General features: G+C 44.1%; 1 protein-coding gene across 1 annotated transcript in view; it reads left to right on the top strand.

Annotated features, from left to right (window-relative positions):
• Window positions 1-19,870, top strand: part of nell2a (neural EGFL like 2a) — an 80,794-nt gene that overhangs the window by 19,827 nt on the left and 41,097 nt on the right. Inside the window, exons 8-12 of the mRNA XM_052060702.1 lie at window positions 725-853; window positions 5,377-5,479; window positions 8,082-8,173; window positions 10,650-10,755; window positions 11,919-12,047. Of these exons, the coding sequence (XP_051916662.1) occupies window positions 725-853; window positions 5,377-5,479; window positions 8,082-8,173; window positions 10,650-10,755; window positions 11,919-12,047 (559 nt within the window). The remainder of the gene's footprint in view (window positions 1-724; window positions 854-5,376; window positions 5,480-8,081; window positions 8,174-10,649; window positions 10,756-11,918; window positions 12,048-19,870) is intronic.

Here is a 19,870-nt window from a genome sequence, read left to right as displayed (position 1 = left end):
AGATGCATTAACTTTCACGGCATTAGCGTTCGAATCAACGGGCTGATTAAGGTGTTTTAATGTGTCTGATGCTTTACTTTTTCAGTCTTCATACAAATGAAGACACACAGGCTGGATTTGCACTTAGTGGTGTTTTTAGGAGAAAAAAAAAAATCGGATCTTCCCAGATGGCAATTTGACCTCTTCCGAATGTAGATCAAAATGGAACCGACAACTGCAGCGTAAATGGCCGTCAAAGTACGCCGATCGATGCCGCATAAAATCCCGAAATATCAACAATGGGCAATGTTACTCAACAGAATGACAACAGAAGTACATATGGCAGCATGAATTTCAAAATATTAGACAGTATACCATTGCCTATGCATACAAAATACTATATATACAGATGTGTACATAAATAGCAGCAATAATAATCAGCAGAAAATATATTTAGCCAAAACAGTATCCGTTAAAAGTATCAATAAATAAGCAATTGAGAGTGCCATCTACAACTGTGTATGTAGCAAAATTCCGTACATGACTGATACTATTTATACCATATACACATGCAGATGTGGATGTGAATGGAGGCGGGAAGACTAGGCAGCAACATTTCCCTCTGTGCCTATTCTTTCTCTTCATCTCATCGGTACGAGCGGGGCACCTTGACCTGCATGTCAATGCAGCCATGGCCGAGAACTCTTGTCTCCATCTCGTTTTTGTCTTTCCCTGGCCTGAGCAGCTGTCCAAGGCGGAGGAGAAGATGAATGGGCTGGACGGTTGCTATTGTGAGAGGACCTGCAGCGTCAATGGTGTGGTCTACCGAGAAGACGAGGGCTGGACAGATGGCTGCAGGAACTGCACCTGCACGGTGAGCCCTTCGCATGTTCACCAGTCTATTGTGTTTGTATCCATACCCAACACATGTGTTGGGAAGTTTTAATTAAGTGCCAGAGTGTTCATTCTCGTTTGGAACGATGCGCCTGTCATCGTGTGTGTTGATGACCAAGCAATATCCTTACTGAAAGGATATGTGTGAGTTTCTTAAACTTGTGTCGGATGTTTCATTTTATTCGTCTCTTGACACAACTGACGTGAAAATGCAGCGCATTACCTGACGTGAAAATGCAGAGCATTACCTGTCTGCAACTAGCAGAGGCGCCGTCTATTCAATCTCAAGCCATTGATGGGCGAGAGCAGCGGTCCCCAAATCTCGCGCCGCGGAGCGGTACAGGTCCGTGGGTCATTTGGTACCATTCATTCATTCATTCATTCATTCATCTTCCGAGCCGCTTGATCCTCACTAGGGTCGCGGGGGGTGCTGGAGCCTATCCCAGCTGTCTTCGGGCAGTAGGCGGGGCACACCCTGAATCGGTTGCCAGCCAATCGCAGGGCACCATTGGGCATTTGGTACCAGTCCGCACAAAAAGAGTCAGTTCTATTTATTTTGGAATCTGACAGATATTTTATTTTGTGTGGAGTTTGCGCCTCATGTTTGAGTGGGCTTTCTGTGAGTACTCCAGCTTTTCCTACCTTGCCCCAAAAATGCTTGTTAGGTTCAATACTGGCTCTAAATTGTCCATCGGTATAAATGTGAGCCTGACTGCTTGTTTTGCCGAATGTGTCTTGCGATGCGCTGGCAGCCAGTCAAAGGTGTCCTCTGCTTCTCTCGCCCCAAAATCAGACGGAAAAGGCTACGGGACTCCTACGACTCAAATGAGGACACACACGATAGAAACCGAATGGATGGACAAATATTCACAAACAGCTTGTGTGCTTTGCTCCCCCGCTCATCAAGCGTATTGGACGGGTTGGGGGCGAGCAGTATTGTCTTGTCTTTTATCGTATTTTGTTATCATTACCACATTTTATTCACACGTGGTTGCCTTAGCTACCCCAGCATCGATGCTGTATTACAAACCTCCACATCGCTTGCCAGATTACACGCATCAACAACGACACTTAATACCGCTCCAACCTTCTTAAGGGTCTACTTTGCGCTGCGGCAAGTGTGAAAAATTGGCAAAAAAAAGAGAATTACTGTATAAGCAGTTGGCGATGTGGCGCTTCTAGCACTTCAGCCAACATTTCACCCCCTGTCACTCTTCTCAGCTTCAGATGATGAAACTAAATCAATGAGCTCCTGAGTTGCCTTAGCCTGCATGCTCCAAACGAGGAAATCACACATCTCTACACGCCGCTCACCTAATTGCTCCTGACAGACGTAATCATCATCAGGGGTTTGTTTCGTCCGTTCTGCCAATGGAATTGCTTCGTACCCCGGGAACGGTCGCATCGGTCGAGAATTAAGGAATTAGCCGGGATTTGTTTACCCGTCGCGCCGCAATTAGGAGTGACCTTTTCAAATGCAAAGGTCGAGCAAGAAGATGTTATCAATTATGGGAAGCGGGTTCATAGATGCTGCTGTCGCGGGGTCTTCAGCCGTAGAGGCGAGGCTAATTACAGGCTCAGTGAAAATTGGAGATATTATTGAATGAAATTATATATGCCAGTGACGCTTTCAATCTACTGTCAGCTATAAAATGAGCTACTATATTAAACAATCGCTATACAGATGATTTATTATTAATACAGGGGTGCCTTGAGGGGTCAAATTCAAATCGACATCACAAAGCAATTTTCACATCGAAAGTAAAGCATCTTTATTTACTTAAGAGGACAGTGGACCACCCGGCAGAAAATCTGCCTGTTGAAATGCATTGTGGGGGAAATAAAAAGGAAAAGAAACCCCCACCCCCCAAAATCAGGTAAAACTTCATTAGATCCCATGAAAACCAGGCGTGCAGGGGTAAAAAAAAAAAAATGTCCACCATAATGCTTTTTTAGCATCACTGATATTCGCAAAGAGAAGTTTTGTTTTGAAAATTAAGTGCGTCCGCCTTTGCCTTTGTCAAAAATGCACCTCTCATCTCGTGATACGGAGAAAAAGTAACCCAAACAATCAAATGTATGGTGTGTTGGGGAGCTTCTTTAAAAAGAGGAACACACCAAATAAAAGTCAAGTCAAGTCAAGTCAAGTCAACAGTATTTATAGAGCACTTTCAAACAGCCATCGCTGCATACAAAGTGCTGTACATGGAGCGATTTAACATATACAATAAACAGTAAGACGAATCAGTAATAAGTAATAAGTAATAAGGCGGTAGAAAGCACCAAGCAGTAAAACCAATAGCAAATCTAAGTCATGCTGAGTCAAAAGCCAAAGAATACAAGTGAGTTTTGAGGAGGGATTTAAAGATGGGCAGCGAGGAGGCTTGCCGAATGTTCAGTGGGAGGTCATTCCAGAGAGATGGACCAGCAACAGAAAAGGCTCGATCCCCTCTGAGCCTCAGTTTAGTTCTTGGTACGTCTAGCAAAGACTGGTCCACAGACCTGAGGCGCCGGGCAGGGGTGTAGGGGCGTATGAGCTCAGAGAGGTAAGGTGGCGCGAGATTATTCAGAGATTTGAAAACAAAGAGGAGGATCTTAAAAATAATTCTAAAATGAATGGGGAGCCAGTGAAGGGATGCCAAAGTAGGAGTTATATGCTCCCTCTTACGAGTACCAGTCAAGAGGCGAGCAGCGGCATTCTGTACCAGCTGAAGGCGCTTGATGGAGGACTGGCTGACTCCAAAGTACAGGGCGTTGCAGTAATCGAGCCGGGATGTGACAAAGGCATGAATTACTGTCTCAAAGTGTTCATGTGAGAGGAAAGGTTTTATTTTGGCCAGCTGTCTAAGGTGAAAGAAGCTGGATTTAACAACGGCACCAATTTGCCGATCGAGTTTGAAATCACTGTCCAGTTTAAGTCCCAAGTTTGAGACCGTTGATTTCAGATAAGGAGATAGGGGGCCCAAGTCTACAGGATGGAATGTACAAGGTCCACTGGGGCCAAACAATATCACCTCTGTCTTCTTTTCGTTGAACTTCAAGAAATTTTGTGCCATCCAGGTTTTGATTTCTTCCAGACAGGATAGGAGTGGCCTTAATGAGAAGGTGTCTTTCTTGCTCAGTGGGACATAGATCTGGCAGTCATCTGCATAGCAGTGGAAAGGAATACCATGTTTCCTTAAGATGGAACCCAATGGGAGCAGATACAGCGAGAACAGCAGAGGCCCCAGAATTGAGCCCTGTGGAACACCACATGACAGGGGAGCAGTGCGTGATTCAGAGCAGCCAAGGCTGACACAAAAGGTCCTGTCAGCTAGATAGGACCTAAACCAATCAAGAGCACTCCCGCCAATGCCCACCAAGTGCTGCAAACGAGTCAGCAGAATACTGTGATCCACTGTATCAAATGCTGCAGTTAAGTCCAATAAAACCAGACACACGTGGTCTCCAGAGTCATTTGCCAGGAGGATGTCATTAGAAACGCGTAACAGGGCTGACTCCGTGCTATGCATCGTCTTGAAACCTGACTGGAAGACCTCCAAGATGTTATGTTCATCCAAGAAAAGTTTCAACTGCATGTGCACCACTTTTTCCAGAATTTTGGAAATGAAAGGCAGTTTGGAAATGGGTCTGTAACTTGACAGCTCATCTGGATCAAGACCAGGTTTCTTGATCAAGGGTTGGACCACAGCATGTTTAAACTGTTGGGGAACTACACCAGAAGAAAGGCTGCTGTTGATGATATCCAAGACCGATGCACCAACACTCGGGAGAACCTCCTGAAAGAAGCGTGGGGGAAGAGAGTCGCAAGGGGAGCCAGATGGCTTCGTCTGGCGAACTACATCCTCCAAAAGCGCCAAGGACACAGTATCAAAAGAATTTAGGACAGCTGAACAAGGAACATGGACAGAGGGGTCAGATGCGGTATTTGGGACCGGAATCCTAGCTGTAGAGACCTTATCAATAAAGAACTGAAGGAATCTGTTGCACATCTCGGCTGAAGAATCCGAGCAAATAAAAAAATAATGAAAGGTTGTTCAGAGCGGCCCGTTCAAGGAAAAGCAGTGCGGGGCTCTCACTCATTAACCTAAGGTTAATTAACCTAAAGCAGTGGTTCTTAACCTGGGTTCGATTGAACCCCAGGGGTTCGACAGAGCCTCTGCCGTGGAGGTTAAGACACACCCAACTCAACATGTCAATTAGTTATGACACGCCTGCTTGGCCATCACTGCCTGGGTCATTTTGTGCACAATTAAAATAAACTACATTTCATACTAATTGTTTTCCGTTTTTAATCAGTGCATTTTTTAATGTCTAGAATTTGTAAAAAAATCTTTTTAATTTTTCACGAACAAAGGGTACTTCAATATTGACAAAAAAACTGCCGTCTTGTGAGTAGAGAAAATCCGCATATAATTGATGCCCATCAAATTGCATTGGAAAAATTGGGTTTAAAAAAAATAATGGTAAAAAATAATGCGTGGTCTTGTTTTTCTCCGGCAGAACGGCACGGTTCAATGCGAGGCCATCTCCTGCCCACCTCCTCAGTGCCCGGCGGGCACACTGCCGGCCTATGTGAAGGGCGCCTGCTGCAAGGAGTGTCAACGTGAGTGAAGCACTCTTAACCCCAGCCACCCTCCCTCCCACACGCACACGATTGCACAGAACGTCGGCACTACCACCGTTTAGATCTCACATATCTCGCCTTCGTCGTGGCCCGCTTGGTTATTCTGGGCTCTGCTGTGTTGCTAAGCTACCTTGTAACATGGCAGCTCTGTCGTTGTGCATGCATATAGATATATATATGTGTGTGTGTGTGTGTTTGTGTGTGTTTGTGTGTGTGTGTGTGTGTGTGTGTGTGTGTGTGATGTAGTTCATGAGCGGGCTTCAAAACACAGATGGTCATCAATCTCATGGTTGCCAGCCACTCATTCATATTTATGTCGAAGCAAATGATGCACACTCCTCCAACTTCCATGGCGCACTCTTCCGACTTCCATGGCGCATACCGTACCTCGCCGCTGGGTAAATAATTATTTTTCGTCACATCGCTCCACAAAAGGTCCACTTTCCTTTTTTTAGGTGAAGCGGTAGGGGCAATGGACTCTTTTTAGCCTCCTCTAAGCTCCCAATTCCCCGCTCAATGAAAATGAAATTATGAAGGACATTAGCTTCTCTCACCCTTAAGTTCTCCTTCCATTAACCGGAATGAAAGAGATGTCAAAGCAGTCAGGGGAACCTGTCCAGCTATAGAATATAATTTTACTCAGGTACCCCGACTGGCGGCTTTTATTAGCTTTATAACCGGAGTATGATTATAAAGGGATTGATTAGAAAAAAAAGTAAAAAAAATACAGAGAAACCTTAAACGTTGAACACTGCTAAAGTTGAAACTGAAACCATCAAAATGTGCCACAAAACCCCTCCAAAGAATTCAATGTCAGACATGGCGCAATTCAAGCTAGGGCCAACACAACATGTAATGCTGCCAAACTGTTACTTCAAACTGTACGTCTGTTTGTACCCTTGCTAAAGGTTTTTACTTTGTATGATGGCATGAAGACCTTGGAACCGCTTATTTCAATTGACAATATTTCCAATGGAGAAAAATGTTTCATGATGTGAACTTGAAATCAATCCAACTAGCTTCACTGAGCATATTGTATTTGGTTTCTAAGGTTCCATCATATAAAGTGATATTTATCATCATAACAGATTTTTTAAATGTGTGTCAACACAGGATGAGGAAACAATCGCAGCACGGTGCCACACAGCATCGGAGACTGACGTAAAATACAAAGAGTAGAAGAAGTAACAGACAACGCAATGTTAACTGTTAGATGATGCTAGCTAGCTACTTTGTGGTTGCAAACTTTTCTCCTTGTCATTTTTTTTTTGTGTTGAATGACTTCACACACTCGACATACAATCAGTTGCTGTTTGATTTTAGTCTGACAACAACTTGAGCTTCATGGTTGCTTCCTAATTACTTCTCGCTACATTTGCTTTCGCAATCGCTCCACTCAGCCGATTTCAGTTAAGATCACGCACAAAAAGCTTCAAGAGCCAGTGATAATCTTTTAAATTTGATCATGAGCCGGGATAGGTGCTCAATTACTAGTTTGGATGTTTCTGTGTATGTCTCATATTCAAACCGACGCCATTTGAGAGCTTTCCAATCACAGACTCCCACACACACGCCACCGTTGGCCAGCCAGCTGATGCATGAGCAACAAACAATAGCCGGGGTGTAATTCCTTATCAGGAAAAAAGTATTAGTGCTGCGCTGAATCGTGTGTGTACGGCGCCCGAGTCCAAATCTGCTGAGGTGTTACGCCTCTTTAAAAGCATACCAGGCGATTCTAATAACCACAATGCCCAATATGCTGGCTTATCTCAACAAGGTAGACAAACACGCGACTCATTACAAATGTCTTCTACAAAAGACACGGTTGGCTCGCTAAATGAAAGCTGTGCACAGAGGAGCCTGCATTTTTTTCCTATAAAGTATAACTTTGATGCTTTTTTTTCTGCAGGCATGGTCCACATAATTCAGGGAGTTTTAGGGCCACGTTCTAATTTTACTACGGACGCTAATTTGTAAATCTGATACCAAAGGTAAGGACTCTCATGGTCCTTGTGCAGTTACCTGTTCAAATTATTTATTCCAACCCTTTCCTTTTTTCTCGCAGTATTACAAATGAGTGGCGATTGCTCTGAGACTGCAAGGGAAGCTCAGCTTCCCGTAAAAGCCCCACCCCCCCCGCCCCCCCACACTCTCAAGGAGAAAAAAAAAGACAAAACTGCTGTATGTACATTTAAATGCTAAATATGTGCTAGAATCCCTTCATCTTTTCTGCAGAATCAGCGATATATCACAAGCCACTGACACGACATTCTTCCCTTTCACGCTCGCGCCGCCACGGCACTTTCACACAGTCGACGCTGAACGTGATTTGAATGACCAGCAGCCGCCCCTACTCCAAACGTTATTCTCCTTACGTCACAAGAATACACGTGTAACGTGTCAGCCGCAGTAACTTTATGACTTTATTCTTGCACGGCTTACTTGTTCGAACATCAATACTGAGCTTGAATTTGATTTTGGAAAAGATGAATTCACCTCAAGACATCAATCAAATTGTAACGGGTTCGTAAAGAAATGTGGTCTTGCGTGCAAACAATATGTTTGTTTTTTTTCTTGACAGCTGTGTGCCTGTTTGGTGGAAGGGAGCTGGTGGAGGGCGATCAGGAGGCTGTGCGTGACTCATCGGACCGCTGTCTGCTGTTTGAGTGCAAGGTATCATTTTTATCTCTTCCATCTTGCTAAATATGATTTCATTAAATCTGCCCCTTCAGCGAATACAGTTAATCAACCTCGTCGCAGTTCACTTTTTTTTCTTTTTTTTTTAAGATTTGCCCCAAATTCAATTTGTGTATTTTTTTGCTCTTCCAGATTGCCATAATTGGTGTCAAGGAAGTACTGTTAAAGTGTTTTAGGATTTGAACTTCCCATATTAGTCCAAGGCAACATAAACATTTTTAGGAGGGCATCCAAAATTCACAAATCATTGCTATATAGTGAGGAATCACTGTAATAACTGATTACAATTGTTTGTTTGTTTGTTTTAACTTATAAATGTATGTTAAAAATTATATGAAAAATTACAATTACAAACATTTTGCAAGGGGGCGTCAATTACTCTTATATATTTTGCTCGTAGGTCTGGGGCCCTAGTGGGAGGTTTACTGCACTTGAAATCTGAGCACGCCAGCTGTCGAGGCACTTGATCGGAATTGTATTGATCTCGCCTGCTCATCTTCGTCTTTTGTGTTTCAATGTAATTGCCACAGTCTGCTAATTGAGTTTACATTCAAAAGAGAAAGTCGGAATGCGTTTCGCTGTTCCCTACCCTTCAAAAACTGCATTCATCATGCACTATTTCAGAATGCTTGTCAAGCGCGGCAGATGGAGTGGTTGTTTGCATTTCGCCGTTAATTAACTTCACTTCTATTTTTTTTTTTGCCGGGCGCTGTATAATCAATCATAAAAAAATGTGATTAGTGGCTTTTTGTTCGCTTAACTCAATCGTATCAACGAGTGACCCCCGCGCGGGCTACAAAGTTTGTTAGAAGCGGCGGTTGCCAACAGCTGCCGGGCTCCCTCTGCCCACACCTAGTCCATCTGTGGCTCGCGCTAAAAAGACTTTCCGTCCCCTGGCAGATCAAAGAAACAAGGATGAGGTGCACTGTCAGTCAGCCCGCTGCTGCAGGCATCCCCTGACAGATGCTTGTCATGCCTCCCCGCCTGCTGAATGCATGGCGGGGATGCAAGTTTGGGCCGGGTGGCGGAAAAAAATTTTTTGGCTGCCACTTGGAAGACTTGAGCCAAGTTCTGCCCGGTCAAAACAAACACTTTTATGTCCTTTTGACTAAAGCAAAACAATTGACAACTGAATAAATTGCCCGAAGGACCATTTTGGCCTTTTTCTCCACCTTTGTTTGAACGTGTGAAGTCTTAATAGGAAAGAAAATTGCTTGAATGTGAGACGTTGATCATTTAATTACAAAATAGACATGGTGAAAATTCAGAGGTACTTGCTTTTTAACTTTTCAGTTGCTCTGATTAATGGCGCCGACATGCTTTTTTTGGGTTCGTGCGCTATCGCCTTTTGTTTTGCTCACGTCCTTGAAGACAACCCACTAAGCCAGGCATGTCCAAACAATGGCCTTTAAGCCATTTGAAGCCCACCTTCCAGGTTTTAGTGGCCCTTGGCAGATGCTCAAATTCACAATTGACTGCCCACGTCACTGGCCCGCTTCCTTTTTACACGGGGTGGTAAGCGGGGGAAGAGAAGAAGAAATTCATTCTCATGACCCACTTCCTTGTTTTCCTCCAATAACATATTTGTAAAATAGGAACCACATTTCTTTGAAGGTAATAACAAATTTCAGTGACAGTAGTGAACAGCTTGAACAGCGTTGTTTCGTTCCACTTACTGATCCTCGCCAAGGTCAGCTTAGGAGAGAATCTTCTTTTTTTGGTTCAGAATGTGAAGCTCAATTGATTCTCCTGTCGCTCAGTGGAGAAGCCGAGATGTTCGAATGGGATACAGGCCCGCTTGGCTGCTTTTTTTTGAAGGGGAAAGAAAAAGAAAAAGAAAAGACTCACACGCAAACTCACTCCCGTTGCGTCAGCCACCTAAAATAGTCAATCTGTGGCTAATGCTAGCAGCTAACTTTCTCAGTCCCAGTGAAATAATCTATTTTACAGCTAACTTGTGCTCGCGTGTCAAATCCTGATTGACACTAGCAGCTAATGTTAGCAATAGCACTGAAATAAATCAGCCCCACGGGATGCATGGAATTTATAGCTTCCACTGTAATTTTCGTCAACTGGCCTTCAACAATTTCTTTGCTAGCATCAACACTCACATTTAAGGACGAAGCTCGTTGACAAACCAGAAGCATGAAAATGATTTCAATGTACTGTCGTTCTCACCAAACACTTGATCACAGGAATAATTCATGTGGATGATTCACGGCCGCATAATCAAGCATGATGTGAAACACTGAAAAAGAACTATTTCACATCCTCAGCAGAGGTTCACTTAAAACCACTATTGACCAGTGTGGTAATTGCTTCTGGAAAGGAGGGCGAGAGGGGAATAGAAAGAGGAAACGCATCGCATGAATAATTAGCTGCGTAATTACATCGAGGGCACACTGGGCAAACGAGGGGAAGTATCTCACGCGCGATTCTCTGACCGCCATAGGACAGGACGATGCATCGAGTGGTCCCCAGTGAGCCGTGTCCCGAACTCCAGTGTCCCAAGTCTGAACAAATGACCTTGAGTGACAGATGCTGCAAAGTCTGTCGAGGTAAGTGAAGAGGAAGCCTTGTCCCCCATTTCTGTCGAAGCATCACAACAGGGATGTTAACACCAGCGCTGTTCATTAGTGTCAGAGCGCATATTTGCACGGTTTTACATACATATTCATTCAACCAGTGCAACTTTTGTGGGATTTACTTTCGCCGTTTCTGTTCATTACTGTAGTCAACACATTCTCCAGAATGGCAATTAAGGCAATCAAATGGTTTATTTGGAGCGGCTTTGTGATTGGAGTGAGTGGGTGGCAAGCCTTTGAAGGTGAGGAAGAGAGTTCATGGTGATATTCTGTTGCGTGGATAACGCTTTCTTGTATTAAGACAACATTAAAGCAAGAAAGGAGTTACAGCTGTTAAGCCCCCCCCCCCCCCCCCCGAGGCTTTTACATACTCATTTCTTCCTGTTTGTTGTGGTGAAAACAATTCCTGTCGTAGGTGTTGGCTCAAGAGCACCCCCGCGTGAAATAAATGCATAAATACATCATCACATGGCGCCATTTTCACTATAGAACATAACATTTGGTCAGCATGTCGATCAAAGGCAATCTCCAGGGATCCTTCTTAAGCCCACCACACATTGAACAACACGGCGGAAACCGACTGAACCTCCGAGCAATGTGCCGAGTCCGGCAAATAGTTTTCATGAGAGCCTGACCGTTGTCCACTGATAGCGGTGTTGAAGAGCGTCACAATATTGGATACATTTTTGTGATGTAGCATTTACAAATTTAGCTATTCCGGCTTTTCTTTACCACCCATTTTCCCCTGAAAGTGCCTACTTATTCACATTTTCTTTATTTGACCCTATCCCCTGTTTCTCCAGGTCTTTTTTTCCATAGCTTTCATAATGAGCCTCAATTATTCACAGATTTTGGTGGTAGATTTTCATTAGATCCTCATTTTTTGCCATCTACGTTTGATTTCCTGATAGCATAAATCTTCAAAAGCATCAAGTGTCAGGGCTAGCCAGTCTCCCTCCGAAAGCAGCATTAAAAAAAATGTCACTAACATAAAACAAATCAATGGTAGCTGGCAAAATAGGAAACCATTCTAATATTTGCAGTCATCCAATGTGGCCGGTGATCTCATTCCCTACTCGGGTGAGTTACCTCGCCTGTTATCGATTATGTCTTCTTCCTGTATGTGCCTCCTGCAGGTCATGACTTCTGCTCAGAGGGCCACGCGTGCGCAGAGCACTCCGACTGCGTCAACCTCGAGGCCGGAGACTGCTGTGTTTGCAAGGATGGGTTCCGACCCCTGCGAGATGATAACGCCTACTGTGAAGGTAGGGCCTCTCAGATTATTTCTGACAATGGCGCTTTTGCTAAAATACATCCCTGACGCATAGATGGATCAGCACTGACACTTTCCTTCAGGCACTCAGTTGAATTTGAGGACATATTATTATAATTTTTTTTTTAAAGAAAAATGGCTTGGATGTATTTGCTCATTGCTGAAGCATCTGATGTGTGATAGGAAAAAAACACAACGTGTAGAGCTATAGAGCTCTGGACGTCACGTGACTATGTATTCGTGAAGCAAAACGCGAATTGTCGTCTACCATACTCATGTGTGGTGTTAGCTATGCTAATGCGACTACTCCAGCGAGCTATGTGCTCTTGTTTATACAATACTAGCTGGTTCGGCGCCCTCCGGGCGGCTCATCAGCTATCTCCTGCGGAAGGCTGGTAAGGTGGGCCTTCGGCCCACAAAAGTGTTGTTGCTTGGTTCAACTAGATGTTTAGATGTTGCTTGGTTAGAGAGATGTTTAGCTCTACTAAATAACTAACAATTTCATTGCAATGCTTGTGGGTAGACAAAATTTTTTCGCTAAGATGCCCGCGCGATCGTAGTGAGCTACTGCCTGAGCGGCGCAGTGGCGGCGCAGTGGCGGCGCGCAGCGGCGCGGTGAAGTAGGTACGTTTTGAAAAGGGACAGACGGAAGGACAGACCGCGTGCGGGACGACGCGCAATATATATATAGATAATACGTCTTTATTGCTTGGGATGTTTGTGTAGGACTATTGATGTAGAGCCAGGTTTACAGGAACAATGTTACTACTTATTGTGGTCCTCGGCGGTGCTACGAATTTGCTCTGTGATTGTGCATTATTTTCCTCGTGTCACTTTGCTATGGTGGCTGCAACCCTCAAAGGCTGACTGCACACTGTTCTTTCTGTCCACTTCTGTCTGAAAGTCTGAAAGGGCATTTCTCTGGGGAGTCTTGACAGTGTTGCAAATGCGCAAAAACTCATTTGCGGGGTCCGCAGGGGCACGGCTAGGCTTGCCCCTCAAGAAACTAAAGAAGAAGGTCTATCGGCAATAAAAATATATCAGAAGAAGGCTCATGTCAGTTGCTGCAACAAAGTTGTTGATTTCTCTCATTTGAAATACATGGTTGATCGTGAACAATGGAGGGGTTGCGGGGGGACAATTAAAACAGTAAAAAAAATAAAAGGGTCAACTCTCACAAATGCCCCCGAATTTGCGCATGTATCGCGTAATCCTTTTGAGATGGGAGACGGTAATCCTCTCATTATCTGTGCCCACAACACGCGCCGAGTGCTTCACAGACAGAATTTGAGAGCTCGGCCTTTGTCCTCTCATTTCGTTGATTAATTTGTGATTTAGCGGCCGCATGCTGCAGCTTTGTGTTTGTATGCGTCAGACCTCTCTCTGCTGGGGCCAAGCATCCAGCATCAGCGACGGCCAGATGTCTCTAGCTGTGTTGCACACAACAACCCGATGCTCTGCCCTTCATGGACTTTTTTTTCCAAATGAAATGCCAAAACCCACGGTTTAGTGGGTTTTTGTTTTGTTTTGTTTTAACTAAAAAAAAAATCACAAAATCAAACATCCATTATTATTATTGTACTAAACTGTGTTTCTTACCCGCCCCCATTTCGTTGGATCCTTGCCAGTTACGCCATTAAAAAGTCATGAGTGTTCAAGTATCTGCAATGCCGTTTCATCTGGATATGTAGTAAACATCATGTCAGGATGGCAAAATCCTGCTCTTCTGCGATTATTGAGAAAATGTGAACTTGACAAGAGCCCTCGTGTTGATCTTCCTCCTCACATCGTGTACACGGGGAGACATTTAGGCGCAAAACACAATAGGTGTGAAAAAGCTCCCACATGTCGAGATAATGACAGAGTCTCCGGGAAAATCGGCATAATTGGAGACATTATCTGGCTGCGAATTAATGAGGGTTGATGTGGTGGGGTTGAAGGTTGTGATTGAGCACCAAACAATGGCCCCGTTTACTGTTACGGAGGAGGAGAAATGTCAGTCAGCCATTCCGCTCAAGTGATGTACTGCGATCGGGAACAGGGAAAGGTGAACCTTGATGCTATTATTGTTCTGGTACTTTCCTCAGCTGTTATCAAACACGCATGCATTGTCCTGGCTTTTCAAACAACGCATAAAAGCTTTGATGTAAAAATAACTTTTCCCAGAAAGTTTTGCCTCAAGGTATTTTTTTTTACTTTCTCACCCCTCTGATCCAGCGAGAGCCAGGAAAGGATTTTATATATGATGCAATACTGTCTAGGTATTATACGTTGAATTGCGTTTAAGCCTGTTGGCTTGGTTCAAGTCGATCACAGTGTCAGTATTTTACAGCTAATTTTCAGGACTGTAATATGATGCTGAGTAATGTACCGTAATCCACATTTGAGGCTCGGTGTCTGTCCGTGCGTCTGTCGCATTGTGATGAACGTTCAGGAGTAAATCCGGCACTCAAATTAAGTTTTTAAATTTGGGCAGCACACAGATGATTGGTTAGCACGTCAGAGTTCTGCAGTTTAGGTTTTTTACGGAACAGTAATTTCTTACGCTTACTCACAGGAAATCCATGGGTTGCACCAAGGAAGGCCATCCGGCGTGAAAACTGTGCCAAACAAATTATGCGAGTGACTCAGTTGCAGTTGCAGCGCGTCCTGGAACTAAAAGAAATTGACATCAAACTAGCACCAAACTCCAGGCGTTCACATCAAGGAGTATGGGTGTTTTCATCAGTGGTGTACTGATAAATCCCGTTTTCCAGAAACTTGCCATGGATAGCATAAATTTTACTTTGTAGGCGGATTGCCATACAGCTTCTGAAAATGCTACTCACCATCAGTCAGGGACAGAAATGTTATCCGTTCAATGTCATGAATATGCCGCTGCGGTTTTTGATCCATGGCAGCATTCATCCTCCTTTTTTTTTTCTATTTGAAAAATTATGTATTTGTAAATAAATAAGATTTGACACCGCAATCATTAAAGCGCCACTTTAGTCTCTTGGAATGACTACGCGCTGTACTCTGATTGATCTACACCAGCACAGTAAACTCATAACTACAGCCGGGAGTGGCTGGAGGGATCTAATAGGTTGTCACAAAGGACCAGCTTGACGAGAACACGTGGAAACAAAAAACGAGCAACACACAAGACATGAAAAAAGGCACACTGGGAAAACATGAAAGAAAACTCAATCCAATCAATATGAAGTCAACACAACACAGATCATGTCAGAAAAGATTCATGGCTGACGAAATGGATAGCATGAACAATGGCAAAGAGAGGAGAATGGGGAGGAGGAGAGATGATTGTTTGGAAGGGCAAACTGCCATTTTCACACTTTCGATGCATCCTTTCATGAATTCGACACATTTCTTCTCTTCTTTATCAAAAGAGAACTTGGCACTTTGTGGCCCCGCGGTGGCGTACAAAACAGTGGCACTGGGGAAAGAAAAACATTCAAAAACATTCTGAATGCGCCCGGCGACACTCACTCAACAAGAAAACACTCAATGCGTGAAGTTTTGAGTGGGCACTCCATTCCAAGTGCCTAATCCCAGCTAACTTTGAGCGAGGGGTGGGGTACACCATGAACTGCTCGTCAGCCAATCACAGTGCACGTATAGACGGACAACCATTCACAGTTAATGTTCATGCCAACAGACAATTTAGAGCCAGGGTGCCTAAGTCCCGCCCTCTCGTTTTAGATGTCTACCTTTCTCCAACACACCTGATTCAAATGATCATCTCATCCTGATCATTTGAATCTGGTGTGAAAGTGGCAGTAGTGTTCTTGAGTGGTTTAGGCTCTACTTAGCTGACACAACCTTTTGTGTCAGCCTTGGCTGCTTTGAGACACATACTACTCCTCTGTAATGTGGTGTTCCACAGGGCTCAATTCTGGCGCCTCTGCTGTTCTCACTGTATCTGCTCCTATTGGGATCCATCTTATGGAAACATGGTATTTCCATTCCACTGCTATGCAGATGACTGTTAGATCTATGTCCCACTGAGCAAAAAAGACGCTTTCTCATTAAGACCACTTTTATCCTGCCTGGAAGAATTTGACTCAACATCACCCACCGTAAAATATGCTTGGACTCCCCAGGTGCCAGCCCTGTTATTTACTTTTGTGTATTTACTTTTTTTTTCTGGGAATTTCCTTTCCACATTTTCCCCCGTTCTCCAAAGTCAACATTCTCCGTTACATCCGTCTACAGTATGTCATTCTTGAAGCAGGTCAAGGCGCTCTTCTCTGTCACGCGATAGGTTACTGCTGAAACGAAACCCGGGAGCTAGCCAAATGAGTAAAATGATTCATGTTTTTATTATGTTTTGAAAATACCATTATTTTGTTGTATTTATTTTGCAAACCTTCATGGCCGGTCCCTGAAAATATTGTCTGAGATTAAACTGGTCCATGGGGCAAAAAAGGTTGGGGACCGCTGCACTTGACCACTATGTTCCCCATGAAAGTAATCATGTTACCTGAAACATTGCTTATCCAGTTAATCAAGGTTTTGTGAAAGGGAATCATTCGTTTTTCCTTCTTTTCATCTTGGAAAAACATTACACATAGAAGGTGTGACTGCATTTTCTTCCCTTTTAACTTCCCGTCGGTGTAATGGCGAGTTTTCCCAATGTCTTTGTGGCCTTTAATTGGTCCCTCGCCCCGCTGACAACATCGAGAAACTCGGCTGCTGGCGGCTCGGTTACCGTTTGTTTTAATCTCTCGTTAAACCTGCGCCGTTCTAGCTTTGCGGCAGGCCTTTGTTGTTCCGACCCCATCCCATTACCGGAGTGAGACCGGCGCCTCCAACATCAACACTTCACAGCCACACGATTCATCTCGAGAGGCGGCTGAGTCTCGCTCTGAAATAGGCTGCTGGGGTTCCCCATGATTATTTGTTTCAGACCCGGTAAAAAAAAACCCTGCAAAATGACTCACATTTGCTACTGCACTTCTTTTGCAAACAATTTCTTTCTCAGCAAGTCATTTGCGATATGATTGCGATCTGTTTTGTGTCTCATCTAGAATAACTTTGGCAAAATATCCTGTCGACTGCCGGGCGATGTTTGCACTTACGGAGTTGCTAAAATGCTCATTGAAATTCTCCCCTCTTTTGGATGACTTTCCATACCGCCGAGAGACGAGATTTGGAGTTGTACTTATCGAACACAAAAAGGAGATGATGAAACAGAGGCTCCCCCCGCGCTGACAATATTGAATAAAACACAGAGACAGACACTCGCTCTTTAAAACATTCCTAGGTCAGAGATGAGCTCAAAATAGCCCGTGACATCACTTTTGTGTAAATTTTTCATCGAAGCAGCAGTGGGCAAAACTCACGGGGATGCGAGCACAAGCTCAGAATGTAAGTGTGCGCGCGTGTGTCCGTTTCCATGCGTTCAACAGAAATGTTTCTTTGCACCATCCAGTTCACAGCGTGGCTCGTCATGGTTAAGTGACACCATTTTTTTGTTTGTTTGTCCTATAAATGACAGGGTTTCAAATTATTTGGGGATGATTCAGTCCATGCATTAAAAATGGCAGACAATGATGTAAATAATAGAACTGCTTATGCCAGTGTATGCCTGTTTATCACAAAGTACAAAGTAACTAAATAGGCGCGTGAACCTTGCAAACCACTTATATTCGTTTTAATATTCCTTTTAATTGTGCACAAATGGAGAGCATTGTTTAAAAAATTTTTTTTTACATGTTTGGAATGGGCGGCTTGGTTGTCGACTGGTTAGCGCATCGACCTCACAGTGCAGAGATCGTGGCTTCGATACCAGCTCCGGCCTTCCCTGTGTGTAGTTTGCAAGTTCTCCCTGTGCCTGCGTGGGTTTTCTCCAGTTTCCATCTCACATTCCAAAAACATGCATAGCAGGCTGATTGAACACTCTCAATCAGGGCTGTCAAACTCATTTTTTGTCACGGGCCACTTCGAAGTTACGGCTTCCCTCGGATGGCCGATGTGAAATCGTTATTTCTTTCCCATGACAATTTGACATTTTGGTACAGATTTCACCAATGATCATGAAAGTTAACACACATGACTTGCTCCCGCAGGCCGCATAAAATGATGTGGCGGGCCGGATCTGGCCCCCGGGCCTTGACTTTGTGCTCTAAATTGTCCTCAGCTGTGAGTGTGAGCGCGGATGATATGGTTGTTCATCTCTGTGTGCCCTGCGATCGGCTGGCAACCGGTTCACGGTGTCCCCCGCCTACTGCACGAAGACGGCTGGGATAGGCTCCAGCGCCCCCTGTCACCCTTGTTAGGATAAAGCGGATCAAAAAAAGGATGGATAGATGTTTGGAATGTTTCTGCGAAGGGTCTCTGAAGAAACAACGCATTTAAACAAAAGAATATGGCCATCCGAATGACAGAAATGTATTCACAATATTTCTTCCGCACATTCCGAATACAAATAAGGAAGACAAACATGCGGCTGTGCTGACCGGAAGATTGAAATTGGCACCAGGCCTGCCTCCACAAGCCCCTGTGCCTGTTTTGGACAAGCGCATCTTCGACATAGTATTAGACAAAGAGGTGAGCGGAGAAGAAGTGACAGCCGGCGTGATTGTGTCTAAATGGAGCAATCAGTATCGTTCAACATGTTGAGATAATACCATTATTCATCCCCGCGCCGTGCAGCAGACTACCTGCCAAGAAAGGCAGTTGTTGTTTCTTAGTGTCCCATTTAAAAAGTTTATCGTCACGAAAAGAGAGTGTGTGAATTATTGTGAGTTATGTCAAGCATGGCGTGGCGTGACTGTTTCGTCGCTAGTATTAATTACTCTGGTTTTCACCATGCGCTAAAGCTGGGACTTGACATCGTTAGTTATGCATAGAATCTTCGAATTGTGTCCACGAGACTGGACTACCCAAAGAAAAAAAATCCCATGGGAACAATTGTGGACATTTTCCAAATTGACATCCCTGCTGTGTTTCTTATTACATTAGGATTCAATCCATTCCAACTTCAAAATGCTCAGCTCGTCCAGGACTCATTCAAAAGTATTTTCTACAGGTTTCAATTCAGAACTAATTCAGCTCATTCAGGACATATGTGACACTTTTCTATCCACCTTCCTCAAATTCCCGCTTTTTCAGCATTCTACATTTTCTTGCCAAATAAATGCAGGCGTGACAATTTTTCCGAATTCTTCCACATTTTTCAACCTATTAGAAAAAAAAAATCAAACCATGGCTCGCGAGCGAACATAACTCATTAGAAACAGCCCATAAATTCCAATTGTCATCGATCGCTCGTTCACGAAATGCTAAGGAATTCCAGTTAGATTTCAGGTCTTCGGCATTCGGAACTTTGCACTCAATATAAAGCAAAAGCCATATCTATGTCTAAATGGGGCTATATATTAAAGCTTTGAAGAACAATCTCCATGCCTCCCCCAAACCCCGCCCCACACTTGTAAAGTCTCGGTGTCCTGGCTCTGTCCGTCACCAAATGTCTTACAGAAACTGATTTAAAAAAATGTTTCTCGAAAAATATAGGCTGGTCCCACTTCATACGTGACCCGTACTGGTGCATTAAAATCATCTATGTGTGCCGGCGGGCGTCATATGTAAACATGCACCGATAAGATTGCCTGTGCTGTCTTTTGAATGTCAATAGGTGGCGGCAGACTAATTGGCGCACGCCCAATTCCAAAACTCAATTACTGCCCAACGATAACGCACGCACACGCATGCACACGCATGCACACACATGCGTGAGCCTGCGCACACACAAGCAACTGTTGACATATTGGGAGCATCCGGTTATGTTTGCCCACACTTCACCTGTGTGAC

Source organism: Hippocampus zosterae, chromosome 3 (genome assembly GCF_025434085.1).
Source record: "Hippocampus zosterae strain Florida chromosome 3, ASM2543408v3, whole genome shotgun sequence".
Classification (NCBI taxonomy): domain Eukaryota; kingdom Metazoa; phylum Chordata; class Actinopteri; order Syngnathiformes; family Syngnathidae; genus Hippocampus; species Hippocampus zosterae.
Note: the sequence above shows the minus strand (reverse complement) of the source record. Positions and strands in the feature narration are given on the sequence as shown.